Below are 17973 nucleotides of genomic sequence, written 5' to 3' on the forward strand. Positions count from 1 at the left end.
TAACTCACGCAAAATATCGCTCGATTTTGATTCGATACATTTTTTTAAATATCTGTTATAGTTTTACGAATGGAGACACCTTGATCTGTCTGCAAATAAGGGTGTTTGCACCCCAAAGATCCAAAATTGAGTCAAGAAAATTGCTGAAGTTCCGTCGTCGTTTCAAAAATTGACTACATAGAAAAGAAATATTTTTTCAACTATACATGTACCGAGAAAGAGAAATAAATTAACCGAGAAAATTGTCACAATAGCATAAACCAATTAAAAGGATTGGCATACTATTTACGAAAATTCGTCATTGCCGCAATATAAACCCTAATTTTTGAACGAGCTCGCGAAAATTGATACGTCGAATCATTTCGAGCGCAAAGATAATATTAAGATAGAACCATAAGTTCTTCCTCAAACCGACACGGAGGTAATAGGTTTATTAGAGCTTCAAGACAGTCTAACAGAGCTGGTTCAGGCTTATGATTTAGCAAATAAAGAGCCGCTTAATGTCGTACATTTCCTAATAAACCAGTATTTCTCATAATTTGGAATTCCCACGCACGCATTAGCAGATCAAGGTCGTAATTATCGAGCATCCCATTTAACGTGTTATTAGAAAGATTTCAGTTAGAATGCGCAGTCTGCTGAAGCTTTTACCCCCGGGGCAACCGTCTCGCAGAAAACGAACTTCAAGGTACGACGAAAAGAAACATCGCCCGAGGACCAAAACTTGACAAATCCTCGAGAGCAAGAATCATTCGGACAAAGCTATCGTCTAGCAACCATCGAGAAGTAGCTTATTAAATGAACGGGATCTGTCGTAATCAAGCGGAGAGAATCGAATCAGAAGAATGTAAATTTCGCTTGACTTCCTGTCCCCCGGTGGACCCGTTAAATGGTAAGCACGTATACATGTACATATTTACCTAATCATAATATCTCGCCCCGAGACGATCCCGAACCAGCAGAGGTTCATTCAGCGGAAACCGCACGATACCTTCTGATTCAACACTTCCGGCGGCACTTTTCTGTTCTGTTCTCTGTCCGTTGTTTCTTCGTTCCTTCCCTTGGTAGGAAGTGCTATCACGACTCGGCGTGGCGTCGATAGCGGGATAACTAAATCACTACGAGGGGGTCAGTTCGCGGCGAGTACGTCTGTCAATCTGTTAGTACCACTGCCATCTCAGGGACGTCGCACGGGACCGCGAAATCAAGCTCAACCCGGACTCTCTTCCCACTCCTTCGCCTCCCTCACTCCCCGCCGCCCCCGCTCCCCTCATCGAGCACTAGAAAAAAAAGGTGTAGCAAAGACGCAAAGGGAGATAATCGACGACCATTGACAGCTTCACGGAAGTAATCAAATTCACGGTTAAGGATAACTACCGAACCGCGAGGTCCTCCCTGGATCAATCGATTTACGATCGACGCGGGGATGTCGTCGCCCCTCAACCGCCATGTCAGTCCCAATTTATAGAGGACCTCGACGTTTTTCTTGAATACAATAGCCCCCCGGCCGTATAAAAAAAACTGTAGAGTAAACTATATGGAGACGCCACATTTGCTATATCTTTTGGGGTGGGGGTTATGTTACTCAAGTGCCTATGTACACTCATACGCGAAAGTATTCGAACGCTTACAATTCTAACATTTAAATAATGCAATGTGTATGTTACTTTGAAGTATTCGATGTACTTTGCCACATATAACGAGGGGTGGGTCTGAAGTAACACTCGAAAATAATCCAACAATATTCAGCGTTTTTACGATATTTACATTTATTGTAAATACGTACTAAAAGTGACACACAAAAGTATTCGAACGGAACATTTAATAGTTATTTATATTGTACTTTGTTTTGTCCATTATTCCGTCAATGAACACAAGGTTTGCCACTCCACTAGATGCCGTACAGCCCCAAACTAATACAGATGCACCATTATGTTTAATAGCAGTCGGCCGTAGATCTCGCGATTCCAATTCTGTGTTCTGTTTCCTCCAAACGTTTTTCACATCCATCGCTACCAAAAACGTTGAATTCACTCTCATCAGACAATAATAGTGTGCCGCAGAACGAATTACTTTTGTAAATAAATTTTTCGGCGAATTGTAAAAAGCATAATTTTATTTTTCTTGCTGATAAATGGTTTTCACCTTGGAACTCTCGAGCATGTAAACCATTATTTCTTGGTAATCGACGACACAATTCGGCATAAACATTATTGAGGCTTGTTAATCAGTTCACTACTAGCACACACAGCGCAGCGTCCCTTTTGATTGACCTACAAAGGAGAAATGTGTGTGAGATAGCAGCCATTAATGCAATCAACTGATTAGATTAATAGCAAGTGCATTGATACGCAATACCATAATAATAATTTACACATGTTTCCTTGCAAAGTGATTTTCGAATGAAACAAAAAAAGAAAAGGAAGAAAACGAGCGGTGTCTAACTCTGGCGAGTCGAGAAAACTTTTTTACTAATCAAATATATTGGCATCTACATTAACGAATTAAAAAATAAAAAGCGAAATCACCGAAGGGCCGGTCTCTGCACCCCTGTGCCCTGCTCGAGTTAAATTACTATAGAAGACTTTATCCACTTTAGGCACTGGCCGTCAGGCAATCATCCTATTGGCGTGCCATCGTATCATGAATGACGGTAAGAAAAGCTACCGAGAGCCGGTTGCCACGAGTTCCCCTGAAATACTATGTGCCGCTCACTCTCTTGTATTCCCACGGTCCACTTCGCCAAGACAAAACAATACGAAACGATGTTTTCAATCGGCCCCCGACAATGGTACCACACGTAACGAGTGCTCATCCTGACGGATGTTGCCCAGGCGGTTGACATGTCTGTCAGCGTGACGTTCTAACGAGCCGAAGAAAGACAAAGCATAATTGTTACCAATTCAAGGTAATTCGATCGCTGATTGGTTCCCGAGAGATGCGAACGATACGAGCAACCTTCCGACACATCCCACAGTGGGGTATTTGCCCGATTCCATCGGTCAAAATTCAATTTTTATTTACAACAATTATTAAAAAATTGTAAAATTTTCGTGGCTCTCGAGTTCGTTGAATATCCACCCCCAAATAGAAAATGTTTGTGCCACAACATGTCCCCCTCTGTACCGTGCAAATTTTGTTCGTAACATTTTTCCATACTGCTACAAATAACGGAGACTATTCTTTGTGATAACTATTTTCAAAAGATATTTTTATTGTAAACGATTACACTTTTCGATAGTGTACATAAAATAGACGAATAACATTAAAATATTGATTACAATCCGCAGTATCTGATTGAAAAATACCTACAAACTTTGCAATCTGATATGCTCCTCTGTATGGACAAATTTTGCACTCAAACCATCTGTTTCGGTAAAAACGGCACACAGTACAAAAAGTAGAAATCTCAAGCTTTAAAATAGTTGTTTTTTCATCAAATTTGGATAAATTTCAGCAAAGTTACAGCAGTTTCAATATTGAGTGAATTTTGAACTAGCTGTGGCCGCTGAAATCGGGCAAATACCCCACTGTGGCATCCCGTGAAACGGCTCGGCTCATTTGGTTCCAGCGATACCCGCCCGGAATGCTAGAACGCCGCGCGGTACGCTCTCGCGTTGATCGAATTTTACTTGACGCTTCTCTATCAAGGAATTAGCCGAGCGTTTTACGTCGCTCTGTCCGGCGAAGCCTTCTCATTGCGTCTGTGGCCACTTTAAGAAGGGACTTGCGAGATAATGACCCAATTAGATGTCATTTACACGTGAGTCACATTGTCAATTTATCCATGTCCGGCTGTCAGACTCTAATGTCTCACGCGCCATCGTTCTCCACGTTTGGTATCGAAAGGTAACTGCCTCGAGCAACAAGCACTGTGTTGTCAAACACCGCCTCTCCGCCAATTCTGCGCTTCCATGGAGACTCGTCCTGCGACCACAACAAACATCCAGCATCTTCCATCCTTCGGTACACATGTCTCGCTCAAGACAGAGGCTTAGCCTCCTTGACCCTCTTGCTGCAGATGTCTGCGATTATACTTCGCGAGCGAATCGCATGTTTCGAACAGGATTTGGTCCTTATTTGCTTCGATTCTGCCGGCCACAGCCTGTCGTCAAATATACCCAGCCAAAAATTCCATATGGAAGCCAAATTGAGACCAAACCTTGGCCTCCTCATAGAGGGCAGGTCGGTTGCACGAAAAGCGGAGCCAGTCTTGCTCTAAGAGTAAATATCGAACAAAATCGGAGTAAACTTTGCCGTAGGACGGAGAATCAAATTTTATTAAAATTTCTAAATTGTACAGTTTTAAGTTGCATGCATTTTTAATAATTTAAATGTTTATAAGTCTTGAAATAATCGCATTAGGTTCGCTCTTAATGCGACCGACCTGCCCTCTGTAATTAGGCCAAGGTTCGATCTGGATTTGGCCTCCGTTTAGCATGGAATTTTGGTACCGAACAAAGCTTGTCGCCAAATTCATACCAAATCAAGACCGAATTGCTTACTGGGAGACTGCGGATTTTTATGTACAATAGAAATTGTCCAAGTCAGTTGTAAGAAATAATTCATCCCTGAGACAGTGCTTCCCAAACCGTGCGCCGCGAAATAATTAACGTTATATAGAAAATGAGTTAAAAATAATTAGCTACTAAAATACATGCGCCGCAATTTTTTTATTTGCTGTAAAGTGCGCCACGAGCAGAAAAAAAGTTTGGGGTAGCACTGCCCTAACAATGAGAGGAATAAAATTGTAAAACGTAGACCACGGCGAAATATCCATCGTGAACGCGAATGTACGTAGTGGTTTTTTTGGTTATGTTCTGACTGTTGTAGACTCTGTCGCATCCGCAGGAACACGGTTCCGAAAAAAAGATGGAGCGCCGACAGTGAACGGGGCAGTGGACGCTTTAATGCCGGTGATCTCTCTTCCTATAAGAAAGTAAAATGACCCTTCCGTTTGAATAAAAGCAACAGACATAATTGCCAGCGCACTGTGTCTGACGGTGTCCTATTAGCGAGAGGGGTCTCGTTAAAACTGGTTCAACGTCGAATGACGTCGGAGCTCTCGTTTTCTTACCTAGCTAGTATACATATCCGGTCGCGGCGGACACTCTGCAACTTTCCTACTTCATTCATCGACGCATTCTGTGGCCTTTGAAGGTTGCACAGGCAGAAAGGAGCGGGCACGGTCGCGCGCCGGCGATCAGAGTCAGCCGGCGTGCACGCCGACCAGTTTCAACATAATAATTCCTTCTTGGAAATACATCGTGGTACCACTGCATTCTATGGTATTGCGAACGGGATATATTCGTATTCGTTGCATGTGAACCGAACCCGCGAACGCTTTGCTCTCATGGGCTTCCTATAATTTCTTTTATCTGGATCTTCCCACAGTCGAAACACATCGCTTACCGTTCCTAGAAAAGTCATAGTTCATCCGACAACAATCAGAATATAATTTAAACACCGATCGAGAAATCGAGCGTATCAGAATTAGGGTATGATAGCTTCTAGGTAGTATTCAAGTTCGCGTATTGCGATTATGTATCGCCGGAATGCGACAAGATAAGAAATACGAGATCACGTGACCGTATAACAGGAAGTCGTAATGATAGGGAGCACAGCATCAATGAAATGGGAAACTACCAATGACTGGAACACTATCGTCATCTCCGACGGTCCCTACGTCACCTTTAGGTCAGCAACCGTGACGTGGCTTTCACCAGCCGTACAGACACAGTCGCCTCCAGCACTCTACAACTTCTTGCTATCGCTGAACCACTTTCGAATTAAAAACCCTCCTGGAAAGGACTATTCAGTGACGTTGTGCAATATCTACTGAAAAAGATTTCGACGATACCATTTTAGACTAGTGGGGAATTTTCTAGACCAAATTCGGAGAATACGATGAGAGGACGCCAATGAAGTTTCTGTTTCTTCCAGGTCAGAAGATTTAAATATCCACAGAGTCGATGTTCATTGTCCGCTACCGATGCACAAATTAGAGTGGTCTATCCTGGCTAACAATCAACTATAATCTATAATATAATAAAATCTAAGTCTAGGATCTTTCAGTACGTCAGGAAAAGAAAGAAGCAAAAGTCTAATTCTCTCCTCAATCCCATTTTCGGACTACTGATAATTTTGGAGATAAAATCCAGAGAGAATATCACGAAGAAAATTCCAGACGATGTTTCAAATTTAAATTCCCCCAAAGCCAAAATTGCCGGCCACCGATAGAAGCAGTCTACTTTTATCAGGTCCTCGTTTAAATTCCCAACCCACACCTAACCTTCTGGTACTTCACTCTGTAACTGAAACACGCTCCCTTATAAAAATGGCAAGATTCGTTTATGATTTAGACTTTGTACAGCTCCCATTGTAATACGTGCTCTATTAAACTCATCTATACAATAATTTCTTATCAAATAATTGTTATTATTCCAATAACTGTGTAAATTAAAAGATCTGGAACAGTCAACAGTTCACTGTCAAGCAAAGTGAAGAGAAGAAGAGAAGTCATAGTACTCCAGTTGCAAGGAGCGAAGCAGTATAGGAATAGCGAATCGACAGGAATACATCCTGGGAAACGGCGATACCGAACGAACTCCGCGTTCCATCGAAAATTCCGTTCGTCGATTCTCAGGGCGCACACAGGTATTCGTGGCTGTGGCGGTGCACGTGCGCGTGAGCACCCTATCAGGGAACTAAGAGGGGAAGGTTATCGACGGCGCCTCGGACAGTGAAGCGAGCGAGATAGAAAGAGAAAGAGGGGCGAGAGAGAGAGAGAGAAGGTTGAAAAAAGAAAGAAAACCGAAGGAGATAGTTCAGCCAGGTAAGAGAGACTGTGTATAATAGGTGTAGTCGGCGAGTTCGCGGTTGCAGTGGTGTGCGGTCCGGTGTGCAGTGGTATAGACCGCGTGCCGGGATACGCCGGTGACCGGTGGTGGGGAGGAAACGTGAATGATCCATAGAAGTTGTGTCCTCTGTGTGGTACGGGGCCGGGTGGTTGTGTTGGTCTATGGAGAGTAATGTACCGATGGAAGGGAACGGGATGGTAGTGGAACGGTGGGAAACGTGAAAGAGATGGTAGGGATACGCGGCCGGGTTGAGCGGTGGGGTGCGGGTAAAGGTTCGGCTTCGGAAATGGCCGCGGGAAAGTAGAGAGCGTTACGTCGTCCGGCAGGCAGGCAGGCAAGCAGGCGAGCCGAAGTTTTTGGTGTGCAGCGCGCTCGTTAACCCGGCGCTTCGGGCGTGCGATTCACCAGGGAACAGAGTGGGACAGAGTTGGACGGAGGGACACCAACACGGGACACGTACCGCCTGCGATGTTTTGAGTGAAAAGCCGAGGCTCTTTCGGGACCGATTCCGTAGGAAATCTATCTGGCCGGGTCGACGGGTCGACGGAGTCGGTGTCCGGGTGGACGGACAGCCAGTGGCTGGGAAGAGTGCGGCGGCGGTGCACGAGGATGGCCGGCGACGACGATGCACCACCGAACAATGAGATCCTCGGTGCGGACGGAGAGGGGCAGGGTGCGTCAGCGCGGGGGGAACCGCATTCCAGAGTGGGCGGCATCCTGGAATGCGATCCCCCCGGTAACAGGAATTCGCCGAGCGAGCGAGCCTGCAACGAGCACGACGACGGAAGCGGTGAAACCGTGATTGCCAACGACGATTGTAACAACACCGCCGAAGCCGTTGGAACCACCGTAATTGCCGACGACAACGGCGGCCTGTGCCGATATGCTATCGGCACCGCCAATACCGCTATGTCTTTCATCGAGGTTTGCCAGGTAATAACCGGGATTACCGGTGTTACGTGCTTTAATCTCCGCTGGCTGTCAATGAGTCCTCTCCTAGTCTTCTCTCTCTCTCTCTCCTTTGCTCTTGCTTCAACTTTGCCTTTGCTCTCCGTCTCCTTTCCGCGCGCTTCACCGACCCGCTCTCTCTCCTCGTCGCGCTCACGTGAATCCTCCAACCGCTTACCCGATGTCAAGATCGATGGACAACCAATTTCGGAAAATGATCGTTTCCTCTCGAATTCATTGCCCGTCGCTATGCCGGTCTCGCGCGTCGAGACCAACGATCGGGATACCATGTCTGGGAACCGGTGTCGCGCGTCAAGCTATTCGGCATTTGAAGTAACGAGAACGAAGCACCGTTAATCGTTCAATTACTACCACGCTTTCTCCTTTGCATTTATTTCAAAGGCTTTTTCGTCCAGAACACTGTTTGCAATGTAGTTAATCTTCTTTTCTTTCTTTTCAGATCCGACTGCAGCATCTTTTCCCGCAATTAGTTTCGTCCTCCCAGCGGTACAGCCTCTGCGAGGACTCCATCGAGCTGACAGCGGAATGCCTGGGCAACGACGTGATACGATATCTGCTGAAGGAAGATATTTATCTTATATCACGGGACCCGGTCTCGCGTAGCATGAGACACAACGTGCATCAGATGCTGAACAAACACAGTATCTTATTCGCAAGCATGGTGAACCGTTTGAACGTGATGCCGGACACGGCGTACGAGGCGTTTATGGGAGTCGCGGACGAGCTGTTTTTGCACGGCGGCGTTACATGGCCGAGAATCGTCTGTCTGTACGCGTTTATGGGAAGACTCGCGCTCTGGGCTCGCGATAGGCGAATGCACACCTTGAGGAAAAAATTGCCGCTCTATGTCTCCAGATTTATCGGCGAGAAAGTCGCGCATTTTATCAAAGGATACGGAGGATGGGTACGTGCAATCTATCACGCTGATTCCGTGGTTTGCGTCGTTTGTAGAACTTGCAGATTATACGTTTATTTGTACAACGTTACATATTGTTATTCCTGGGAACTTACTTATGATTGATGTCTCGATTCTTAGGATTTGCCTAATCATTTCGACGTTGGTACTTTGAGCGAATGTTAATCGCGTAGAGATTAAATTAAACGACGATCGATCATCTCTTATCTACGTCTTGATATAATTTTTTCGTGTCTGATGTTTATATATTTTCGCAGGACCAGCTGTGTATAGAATATCCTGTGGCGGAAGAGATTAGCGGAGCTATATGGAGGAGTCTTCTGATGACTGGTGCAACCCTTGGTTTGGTTGCAACTATTTTAACTATAACTTCCTGATATACCCTTACAAATCAAGTCTCACAGGGTATGTTCTCCGCAAGACCTTTTAGCGTACTTATATTCTACCAAAATGCGCTGAGAAACAATTTCCAAGAGTTCGTAAAACACTCTCACATCGGCAATGAATATGGAATTGTGTGATTGGAAAACTGAATGTGTATTATGTCTTTGTAACGGATGCAGGATATGGATTTATGTTCTTCTTGTAGCACACACGATCGTCATATCAATGTCACTTCGTTTAGAAACGTCCTACTTTTTATGTAACTACAACAACAAATATGTAGCATAAGAGAAGGATAACTATACAAGTTCCCTATTATATTCATATTTCGTACTAATTGCAGCTCGACGGAGTAGTTAAATTAGTATACAGAAATCTTATTTAATGTTTAATCTAGCCATGTCATATCAAAATAATGTCATACGATACTCAAAATTTACCTTCCGGATACAATTTATACCGAACAGGATTCTCAAAATTTTATTGAATTTAGGTAGAAGCAATCTAAATATATATTTATTTATAATTTATTTTAGGTAGAAAATATATTAAATAATAAATTCCTCTCGTCAATCAAAGACCATCAAAATGGATGTGTAGAATTTACAAAAAGTGATTGATGTAATAGTGCTCGTTAAATATATATGATAACACCGTAAAAGAAAACAGTGAACATTATATATGTGGTAGCTTCTAATAACATTACAAAATTTTTATATAAGCATTTGAAAATAATAAACACTTCTGCAAAATATCAATTTTTTCTTTTTCTATGTGTGTCAGTTCTTCTATAAACCTGTAATAAAATAAATGTCATCTGCAAAATCAAATACAATAGTTTCATGTGTGATGCGTTTATTCGATCATTTAAACATTTTACGTTAATAAAATATTTAGATGTCTTTCTTTCACGTTTATAAATGAAGCTCTTTCATGACCATAGGATAGAGTAGATGATTCAATTCGAGTAGCTGATTCTTATGAGAAATGTTCAGTCAATTTCATTAAAGATAATTAATACATTCATTTACGCTTAATAATCACGTTTCGTATAGTATTACTCGGTAATCTACATGGAGTAATATCGGTTTTATACTCTAAAATACAGTGGGTGTGCAAAGTATTCGTACACCTTTTAAAAACTAATAACTTTTTTATGATTGTACCAAACGACCTGATTTTTTATAATCAATTAGAAGCATTGGTTTACGAAATGATATGCGAAAAAGATTTTCCAAGTAATTGTAATTTACAAGGTTAAATGCAAAAATTAAAAAAGGCAATTTTTAAAACTTTTCTCTTTGGGCCCTTAATAAAAATTTAAAATATATATTTTGTAGATCTATGTTAGTTATAGACGTACTGAAAATTTCATCGAAATCGGTTGACGCAGGAAAAAACGACACGCATCGAATGATGAACGATTCTGTTTATTTTAAGCAGAAACTGATCAAAAGTCGTGTAAAACTTCGATTTTCACCATTTTTAACCGCTCGTAGCTCGTATGTATATGTTAATCGATTTCGATGGAAGGGCCCAAATAAAAAAGTTTTAAAAATTGCCTTTTTTATTTCTGCATGTAACCTTGTAAATTATAATTTTTGGAAAATTTGTCTAGCATATCAATTCGTAAACCAATGCTTCTAATTGATTATAAAAAATCGGGTCATTTGGTACGATTATAAAAAAGTTATTAGTTTTTAAAAGGTGTACGTACACTTTGTACACCCACTGTATGTAATGAAAAACGTCAGGCTCTAATATCTATCTGAGAATAGTAAAAAAAACAATAAGTAAACATAAAACAAAGATCATTGCCAATAGATAATAGACAATCTTAATAGTAATAATATAATGTCTTGTAAAAAGAACAAACAGAGTATAGTTCGGGATATAAGATCTTATTCCTAAACAAATTAATTTCAAGAAGGTATTTTCGTTAAAAAAAAAGAAAAAACTAATATTTTTTACCGCTAGAGTTATTAAAAATATATTTTTTAGATATTGATATATATAGTTTTATTTGAAATAGTATACTTGTTCAAACATAAATACAGTCTACGTGTACTACTCAAAATATATTCCATTTATTGATTGATACCAGAGAATGCATGTATTCTAAAACCAAAATCTTTCTATTTTTAATGTACATGGATATTAGCGAGTGTATACCATATTATATGACTGTTTTACCTTCTGAACAAATAAGACAATATTATTTCAAGTACTAACGTGCAGCATTAATTTTTTTGGTTGCGGAATTGAACGGATCGTTTAAACTAATTATATTTTACGTAGCTTTCGCGTACATATTGCCAATAACCGATCATCGACACGTACCACGATCGTGTGACTAGAGAACACTTTCTCTCTAGCGATAAGCGGCTCCTACACGGTCAATCAGGAATATGACAGTCTGATTGAACAGTCAGACTGTCAATCCTGACTTCAATCAAAATAAATTCATATAAATTTGCTCCGTGAGATGTCGGTAACAATTTCTGATGATTATAAAAATTATTTTCGAATGGACGAAAACCTATCGAAGACTGTTAAATAGTTTCTCCTCCACTTCCCGTGATTGAAGCTCGGATTTCGGATTTCCAAATATCTGGAAATCCGTCAGTATTAACCTTTCACGATCAATCCGAATGGCAATCTTCGACGTGACTGTCATTCCGATTGACCGTGTAGGGTCCGCTATAGAGATCGTTACTGTCGAATATCATATTCTTGATATCTCGTTGACAGATTCCAGCACTATTTCTGTTTACGTTCCGCGGATATGTTTAACAATTTGAAAAGTTTCAGCTTGACTATTGAAAAGTCATCGCATGCTTCCTAACAAATATATGATGATTTTTAAGAAGAAGTAATCATTACACAAATTACATAAAAATCCTTCCTTTAAATATATCTATGCTCGAATGTACAGGGTGCCCACCCGATTTCAACATCTTGATTTTCTCGCTATTGTTACTCGTAGCAAAAAATGTTTCAGCAGAGGGTTGAAACATTTTTTGCTGCGAGAAACAATAGCGAGAAAATCAAGATGTCGAAATCGGGTGGGACATCTTGTATAAAAAAAAAAGAAAACAGAATTCCTTGATATCTATATATGTATAATTTTACGCGTTACATGAATATACAATAAACTAGAGAATAATTTCCTTCGAATATATATCTAACAGTTCTCTTAATTCTACTCAAATTTCGTGACTGTACAGAAAACAACTGCATTTTACGTTTCTCTTTTATTTCCTAACGTGGATAATAGTAAGAATCAACAATTTTTCCATTTTTTCTTTAATAAACCTTCAAATGTTTCTACTTTAGTTTTGCTAATATTGATATTACAACTATATATATATATGTATATATATATATAAGTATGTATTATGCATTTATGTGTGAATATATAACTATATAACTGTACAAACGGAACCGTTATTTCGTTCCCCACTTATACAACAATAAGCGATCATTGTGTCATGGTCATTAACCGTAAATTAATTTGGTTAATGGTACATATCGTCAGCACTATAAGAATATTATTTAATCAAACAAATTTGAACGAAAACGATCGTTTGCAGACTCTTTCAAATTTTAAAGAAATTGAAACTACAACATGTATGATGCGCATATTAGAAATTAGCCATTTGAAAAAGAAAGAGATATATATGTATAGTATTAATAAATAAGAAGTTTTATCAAAAGAAAAATAATTGAAATTACAAATTCTAAAAAACATTGGACCCTTCACGTCATGGAAGCATAATTCCAATAATTTGTCCGAGCGTAACAACGAGAAACAGAATTAAAATCTAGCTCCAACTCAATGTAAAAGTTACTTATGATATTGACGATATCATCACTTGAACTCAGTTTCCATAAAAATTGGCAATTATAGCCTGGACGTATAGTAGTCCAAAATAGAATGAACATGATCGAATTGTCACCCGAATCTTATTTGCACCAATATTCTCTTATGTTCAATTACCCCTTCATAAATCGAATGCGCAGATCTGAGATTAAGAGACAGATCAAGATATTCTAGTCCTGTAAGTAACCTTTTCATGTACTGCTTAACAAATTCTCGAAGAGTTTCCTGTTCTCTCATATTTACTTAATTACTTTTCTAGAGAATCTTATAGTAATCTGAAAAGGTACATATTTAGTTATGCTACAGCGATAAAATATATCAACACTTTGGGAACGGACCGTTCCCTGCGGAACAGTTTCGGTAGATCGGCAGATTCACAGAAGGTAATTAAAATCTCAAGAGAGATCTGCATCATGGTGCCACGCGTTGAGCCCAAGTTTAGGCGTTCAAGACACCAAAAAACAAACGCAGCGACATCAATCAATGCTGACTTTTAAAATTTAATTTGCGACTTTCCTTATCTCAAGGCTCGGTACGAGCTGTCAACGTCGTCCCCAAGGTGTTAAGCGAATTTCAGAGAAACTCTCTTTCAGTACTAAATCGTACTGTTTCGATTTGTTTCACATCTCCATGCTTTTTTCTTTTAACAACTGACGTGTGTATAAAATCGACTGAATACTCGAGAATACCATTGCAACCCATATTTATGAAGGATCAAGACATTACGACTGTATATAGCACACAACTAGCGCAAATCGGAGCCCGTAATCAATATAAAAGAATTTTACATGTAGCGATTTTTAATAAATTCAAAATTCATAACGATATATGTGTTGCCATAGATCATGTTGTGTTTAAAGTATATGTAACACGTAAATCACTTGGTGACATGTTCGATTTTCTTGTCTCTTTATCAGCTTTCTTGATTTATCACAGCTGGGGCAACAGTAACAAGATAAAGAACTTGTTGTGCATCCCCGAAACACAAAATTGGTACAGTTCTCTATTCCACATAATCCCACCAATCCTTTTCGTATCCTTCGTGTACATGTTCTAAAAGCACTTTCCTCCGACTATCGCAGTATCTTAAAACATAAACCACAGTACTCTATATATTTGCTCTTGTTTTTATAGCGTTACATGTACAAACTACTTGCATTGCTCTTCTCGAGTGGCTTACCTATATTTATCTTGAACTTTTTGTTTAATGTCAGCAAGGTTTTCACTTGTAATATCTCTTTCCAGATATTCCGAGAGCCGTTCTGTCGTTCCCTCTAGATCTTTCTGGTTGTCTTCGAAAATCACAGACTGGTTATTTTTTCTCAAATAGTAAGCGAAAACGTAAGTATACATAAGAGTCTGTCGACAGGAACACAAAATATCTACAGCTTTCTTCAGGAATTGTACCTAAAAATATGAACGGAAAATTGAATGTTAACGGTGCACACGCATAACACGAGTCTACTCCCGCTTAATTGTATCGGTTCTACCTCGATCCAGGACATATTGTGCTGTTGCATTTCTTCCATTTTCTCTTTCACACTCGCGTAAAGTTTACTTTCAAATTTCAGTGACTGCATATGATTCATGTATCTATTACAATAAAATAAGTATCGTTGCAGGGCAGATCTTTTTTTCTCTTGAGCATCTCTGGCAGCTTTCGCTTCCTCCTCGTCGTAACGATTACAATTATACCAACTGGAACCGTGTGGCTCCCAAGGTCCGAGACACACCCAACAAAAGTCAGTTTTGCAATTCTGATTTTTGCACACCATATGATTACATCCGCCATCTTTCTCGATAGTAACATTACACTTGGGGCATTCTTTTGTATTCGCGGCGATCCAATTTGATGTTTCCGAATCGTCGTCGCATTTCTTTATCCATTTACGTAGCAAATGACATTTCACTGGATCGTGCCAGTTCTCGCCGCAATGGAAACAGAATGTATGTCCGCATTTACAAGTTACAGGTCTAGCTTCAATGTACTGTACTTTTATAGCATTATTACAATCTGGAGATGGACACCACCTTAGTAGCCTATTACACTGTGAAGCCAAACGACAATTAATGTATTTCGAATGTATTTCTCTCACTCAGATAAATGCAAACCGATAGATAATATGGAATAAAACGATAGTTACTTCAACAAAACTATTGGTTATTAAATGCTGATATTTCAGCTTGACTTTAGAGTCTTTTACAAGTCTCATAACGCTGGCATCATCAACTAAAATGTCGCAAGCATGTGCTGCGCAAGCAATTGTTTGACCAACACCTTCTTCCATAATCTTGGTTGTAAGATATTCTCCCCAACAACCAGTACAAAAACGATGTCCACATTCAAGCCCAGTCATCATCTGGTAGAAATTTGAAAAATGACATTACACTTTGAAGATATTTTTAGGCTTATCGATAAACTGCAGATCTTTATGTATTTACGACAGTTGCAAATTTATAAAATACAAGAAAGCAGTTGGATTATTAACATATAACGATACTCTCTGTTTAGCTTCTCTACAATGAATCTTGTTTAGAAAATCAACTATGAAAATGGAAAACAGCATAAAGATCTGTAGTCTACGTATTATATTATATCGCACATACTGCAGATGGTTGAACCATGAAGCAGATTCCGCATTCTTCTGTACCATTTGTCATCACTTTTGTCGACTAAAGAGAAAGTCATGCGGTATTACGATTATCTGAAATGCGTAGAAAGAAAAAGGAACACTGAAACTTACCAGAGCACTCTGGGACGATTGACTTCTATTTATTAATGGACCCTTCCTAAATGGATTGATAACGCGTGCTTCCGTAAATAATTTCTCTTGATCTCCGTCGTAAAAACGTTCCATTAATTTCTCTTTATCCCATTTAAAGTGATTTAACAAAATACGTGTTGTTGTCGCCGGTATCTGCAATGAAAATTATGTAATCCACAAATTGTGATTGTATTTATAAAAGAAAAAAACTATAAACAATTAGAGATTTATCTTATTACTTCGACAACTGTGTTGACTTCTTTTATAGAATCGATCATGTGCTGTACTATCTCTTCCGTCGACAAAACTTCGAAGGGATAATCGTCAACATCTGTTGTTCGTTCTCTCGGATTCTCAGCTTCGATTTCCATAGCAAAATCCACATCGTCTCCGCTGGACTCGTTACCAGAATCAACATCATCGTACGTCTCTTCCTCGGAATCCATTTCGGTATGAATTTATTAAACGATCAAAATTTCAATGTATACTTTTTTCTTATTTTATATAGTTTGCACCTGTACAGAAAACCATGCAAATCGTATGACATTTTTAACAGATATTTTAACAACTATAATCTTTCAGATTCTATATGCTATACTTCGTTCATTGACTAGCTCAATGAAATCGTAAACAAATGTGTATTCTAGTAAAGAGAAAGCAGTATATCGAAACGTGAACATTTCACTTCCAAGATATTTACAAGATAAATCAACTTTTGAATTGGACCAACAGAGGCACTTCCACGAACGCGAGAACCGTTTCGTTGCTCCAGGGACGAATGCGCGGAAAATTAAAGTATCACAAGGAAATGCATCACACCTGTACACGCGAAATATTGTTGTAGCGGAACAAGGTGAAAACAGCTTATGTTTCAGCACATGACGTCATCGTCAGCTACTTTCCGAATAAAGCCAGAAGCTTTATCGTCCGTTTTTCCTTTAGCTTCTGCCGACAGTATCGCGTTAAATCTACTGTCACTACACTCTGCGAATCTTCCACTAACATAGACGGTAAAAAAATTTTTCCGATAATCCTACAATGCCCGTAAGCAAGAATAAAATCAGCTGCCAAAACATCAGAGTTGAACTCCGGTAGCTGATACATGCAATGCTATTTCCACGGGGGAGCGATGAATGAGCTACCGTGGCTCTAGTCAATCGGGAGTCTGCCGTGTACAATATTTCTCCGATATAAGCTCGAGATTACTATAAACTTTAAACGAGAAACCTTTAATTTCTTTCAAAAATAAGAAAAACCGATTACGAACGTAACGTTACAATGGGGAATATTAATTATTTACTATGGGTCAACGTAACAATGATAATCACGAGCTTATAGCATGAAAGTAAACTAAACCTATAGCGAGGCAATACTATTACACGTAATGGCGTCTCGTGTGTTTATCGAACTATATACTATTTCGTATTCCTCGATTTTTGTGAAGCCATTTTTGCAACGGTTCGCTAACATTGTAACAAATATTCTAAGTCGTACTAATAAATTATCAATAAATTCTTTGTAGACGTATATATATATTATATATTTACACTCATTTACTCTGTATACATATATACGCAGTGTATATATTTACACAGAGCAAATGTGTGTAAATATATATATGTATATACATATGCGTGTGTATGTGTGTTATTCTGTGTGTTTTTTGTATACTAGAAATATAATGTACATGTAGAAATTGTGTTATTTGGTAGTGAGTAAATCTTGTACATTGTGTAATAATAAAACTCGAGTAAATTTAGTTTAACTGACAATTTCTTCGACAAACACGAAAAAAACACTAAATACACTTAACGCGATATCTTGGCATTTGATCGATGTCGGAACACTTAGAAAATGTACAAGATGTATTACCATGCACGATAATGTTCTCAGCCATCGCACCCAATCAAGTTATCGAATTAGCAGGCTAATCAGATAAAAACCATAAATTAATCGAAAATGCACTGTTTGCCATGAACGAATGGACGAGCTTATAGCTCGAACACTACAGTCACGTCCACTATCATAACTTCTCTTCGATTAACTTGGAAAATGTTACTTTCTTATTCTCACTGGTCGAAGCCAAGGCTAACTGATGAGTGAACTGGAACGGATACAGAATTTCGTGTGATATTAGCCGAGAAATAGAGATTCAATTAGTGACACGACAACGCGAAACGTCTCGTCACCAAGTGG

At 39.4% G+C, this 17973-nt stretch overlaps 3 protein-coding genes across 6 annotated transcripts in view; 1 reads left to right on the forward strand and 2 right to left on the reverse strand.

The window, feature by feature from the left end:
• Window positions 1-1178, reverse strand: part of LOC143207529 (synaptic vesicle glycoprotein 2B) — a 42545-nt gene extending 41367 nt beyond the window's left edge. For both annotated transcript variants that reach the window (XM_076421126.1, XM_076421128.1), the window contains exon 1: window positions 921-1178. The gene's annotated coding sequence lies outside the window, so the exon portion shown is untranslated. The remainder of the gene's footprint in view (window positions 1-920) is intronic.
• A 5605-nt stretch (window positions 1179-6783) lies between these two features.
• Window positions 6784-14008, forward strand: LOC143207544 (uncharacterized). The gene is made up of 3 exons (XM_076421175.1): window positions 6784-7793; window positions 8269-8733; window positions 9003-14008. Exons 1-3 carry the CDS (start codon window positions 7470-7472, stop codon window positions 9120-9122), a joined length of 909 nt encoding a protein of 302 aa, XP_076277290.1. The 5' UTR covers window positions 6784-7469; the 3' UTR covers window positions 9123-14008.
• On the reverse strand, window positions 8773-17969 carry Ari-1 (E3 ubiquitin-protein ligase ariadne-1). 3 transcript variants are annotated; one of them, XM_076421134.1, is made up of 9 exons: window positions 17650-17969; window positions 16597-16775; window positions 16017-16292; window positions 15757-15930; window positions 15620-15685; window positions 15157-15372; window positions 14503-15060; window positions 14193-14419; window positions 8773-14097 (listed from the first exon to the last, which is right to left on the reverse strand). In XM_076421134.1, the coding sequence occupies exons 3-9, from the start codon at window positions 16221-16223 to the stop codon at window positions 14016-14018; spliced, it is 1530 nt and encodes a 509-aa protein (XP_076277249.1). In that variant the 5' UTR covers window positions 16224-16292; window positions 16597-16775; window positions 17650-17969; the 3' UTR covers window positions 8773-14015. The 3 variants fall into 3 exon arrangements, with proteins under 3 accessions (XP_076277249.1, XP_076277248.1, XP_076277250.1); XM_076421133.1 differs by lacking the exon at window positions 16597-16775; XM_076421135.1 differs by lacking the exon at window positions 17650-17969 and having other exon boundaries at window positions 16478-17605.
• Between the last annotated feature and the right edge of the window lie 4 nt (window positions 17970-17973).

The sequence above is a fragment of the Lasioglossum baleicum genome, chromosome 3 (genome assembly GCF_051020765.1).
Source record: "Lasioglossum baleicum chromosome 3, iyLasBale1, whole genome shotgun sequence".
Taxonomy (NCBI): Eukaryota; Metazoa; Arthropoda; class Insecta; order Hymenoptera; family Halictidae; genus Lasioglossum; species Lasioglossum baleicum.

Excerpts from the sequence above, each read along its gene's own strand:
- LOC143207544 (XM_076421175.1), top strand. The coding sequence starts at position 7,470 with ATGGCCGGCGACGACGATGCACCACCGAACAATGAGATCCTCGGTGCG. Across the intron at positions 7,794-8,268 it reads CTTTCATCGAGGTTTGCCAG|ATCCGACTGCAGCATCTTTT; the intron begins GTAATAACCGGG and ends CTTTCTTTTCAG. Across the intron at positions 8,734-9,002 it reads TCAAAGGATACGGAGGATGG|GACCAGCTGTGTATAGAATA; the intron begins GTACGTGCAATC and ends ATATTTTCGCAG.
- Ari-1 (XM_076421133.1), bottom strand. The coding sequence starts at position 16,223 with ATGGATTCCGAGGAAGAGACGTACGATGATGTTGATTCTGGTAACGAG. Across the intron at positions 15,373-15,619 it reads TCATGGTTCAACCATCTGCA|ATGATGACTGGGCTTGAATG; the intron begins GTATGTGCGATA and ends AATTTCTACCAG. Across the intron at positions 14,420-14,502 it reads ACAATATGTCCTGGATCGAG|GTACAATTCCTGAAGAAAGC; the intron begins GTAGAACCGATA and ends TCATATTTTTAG.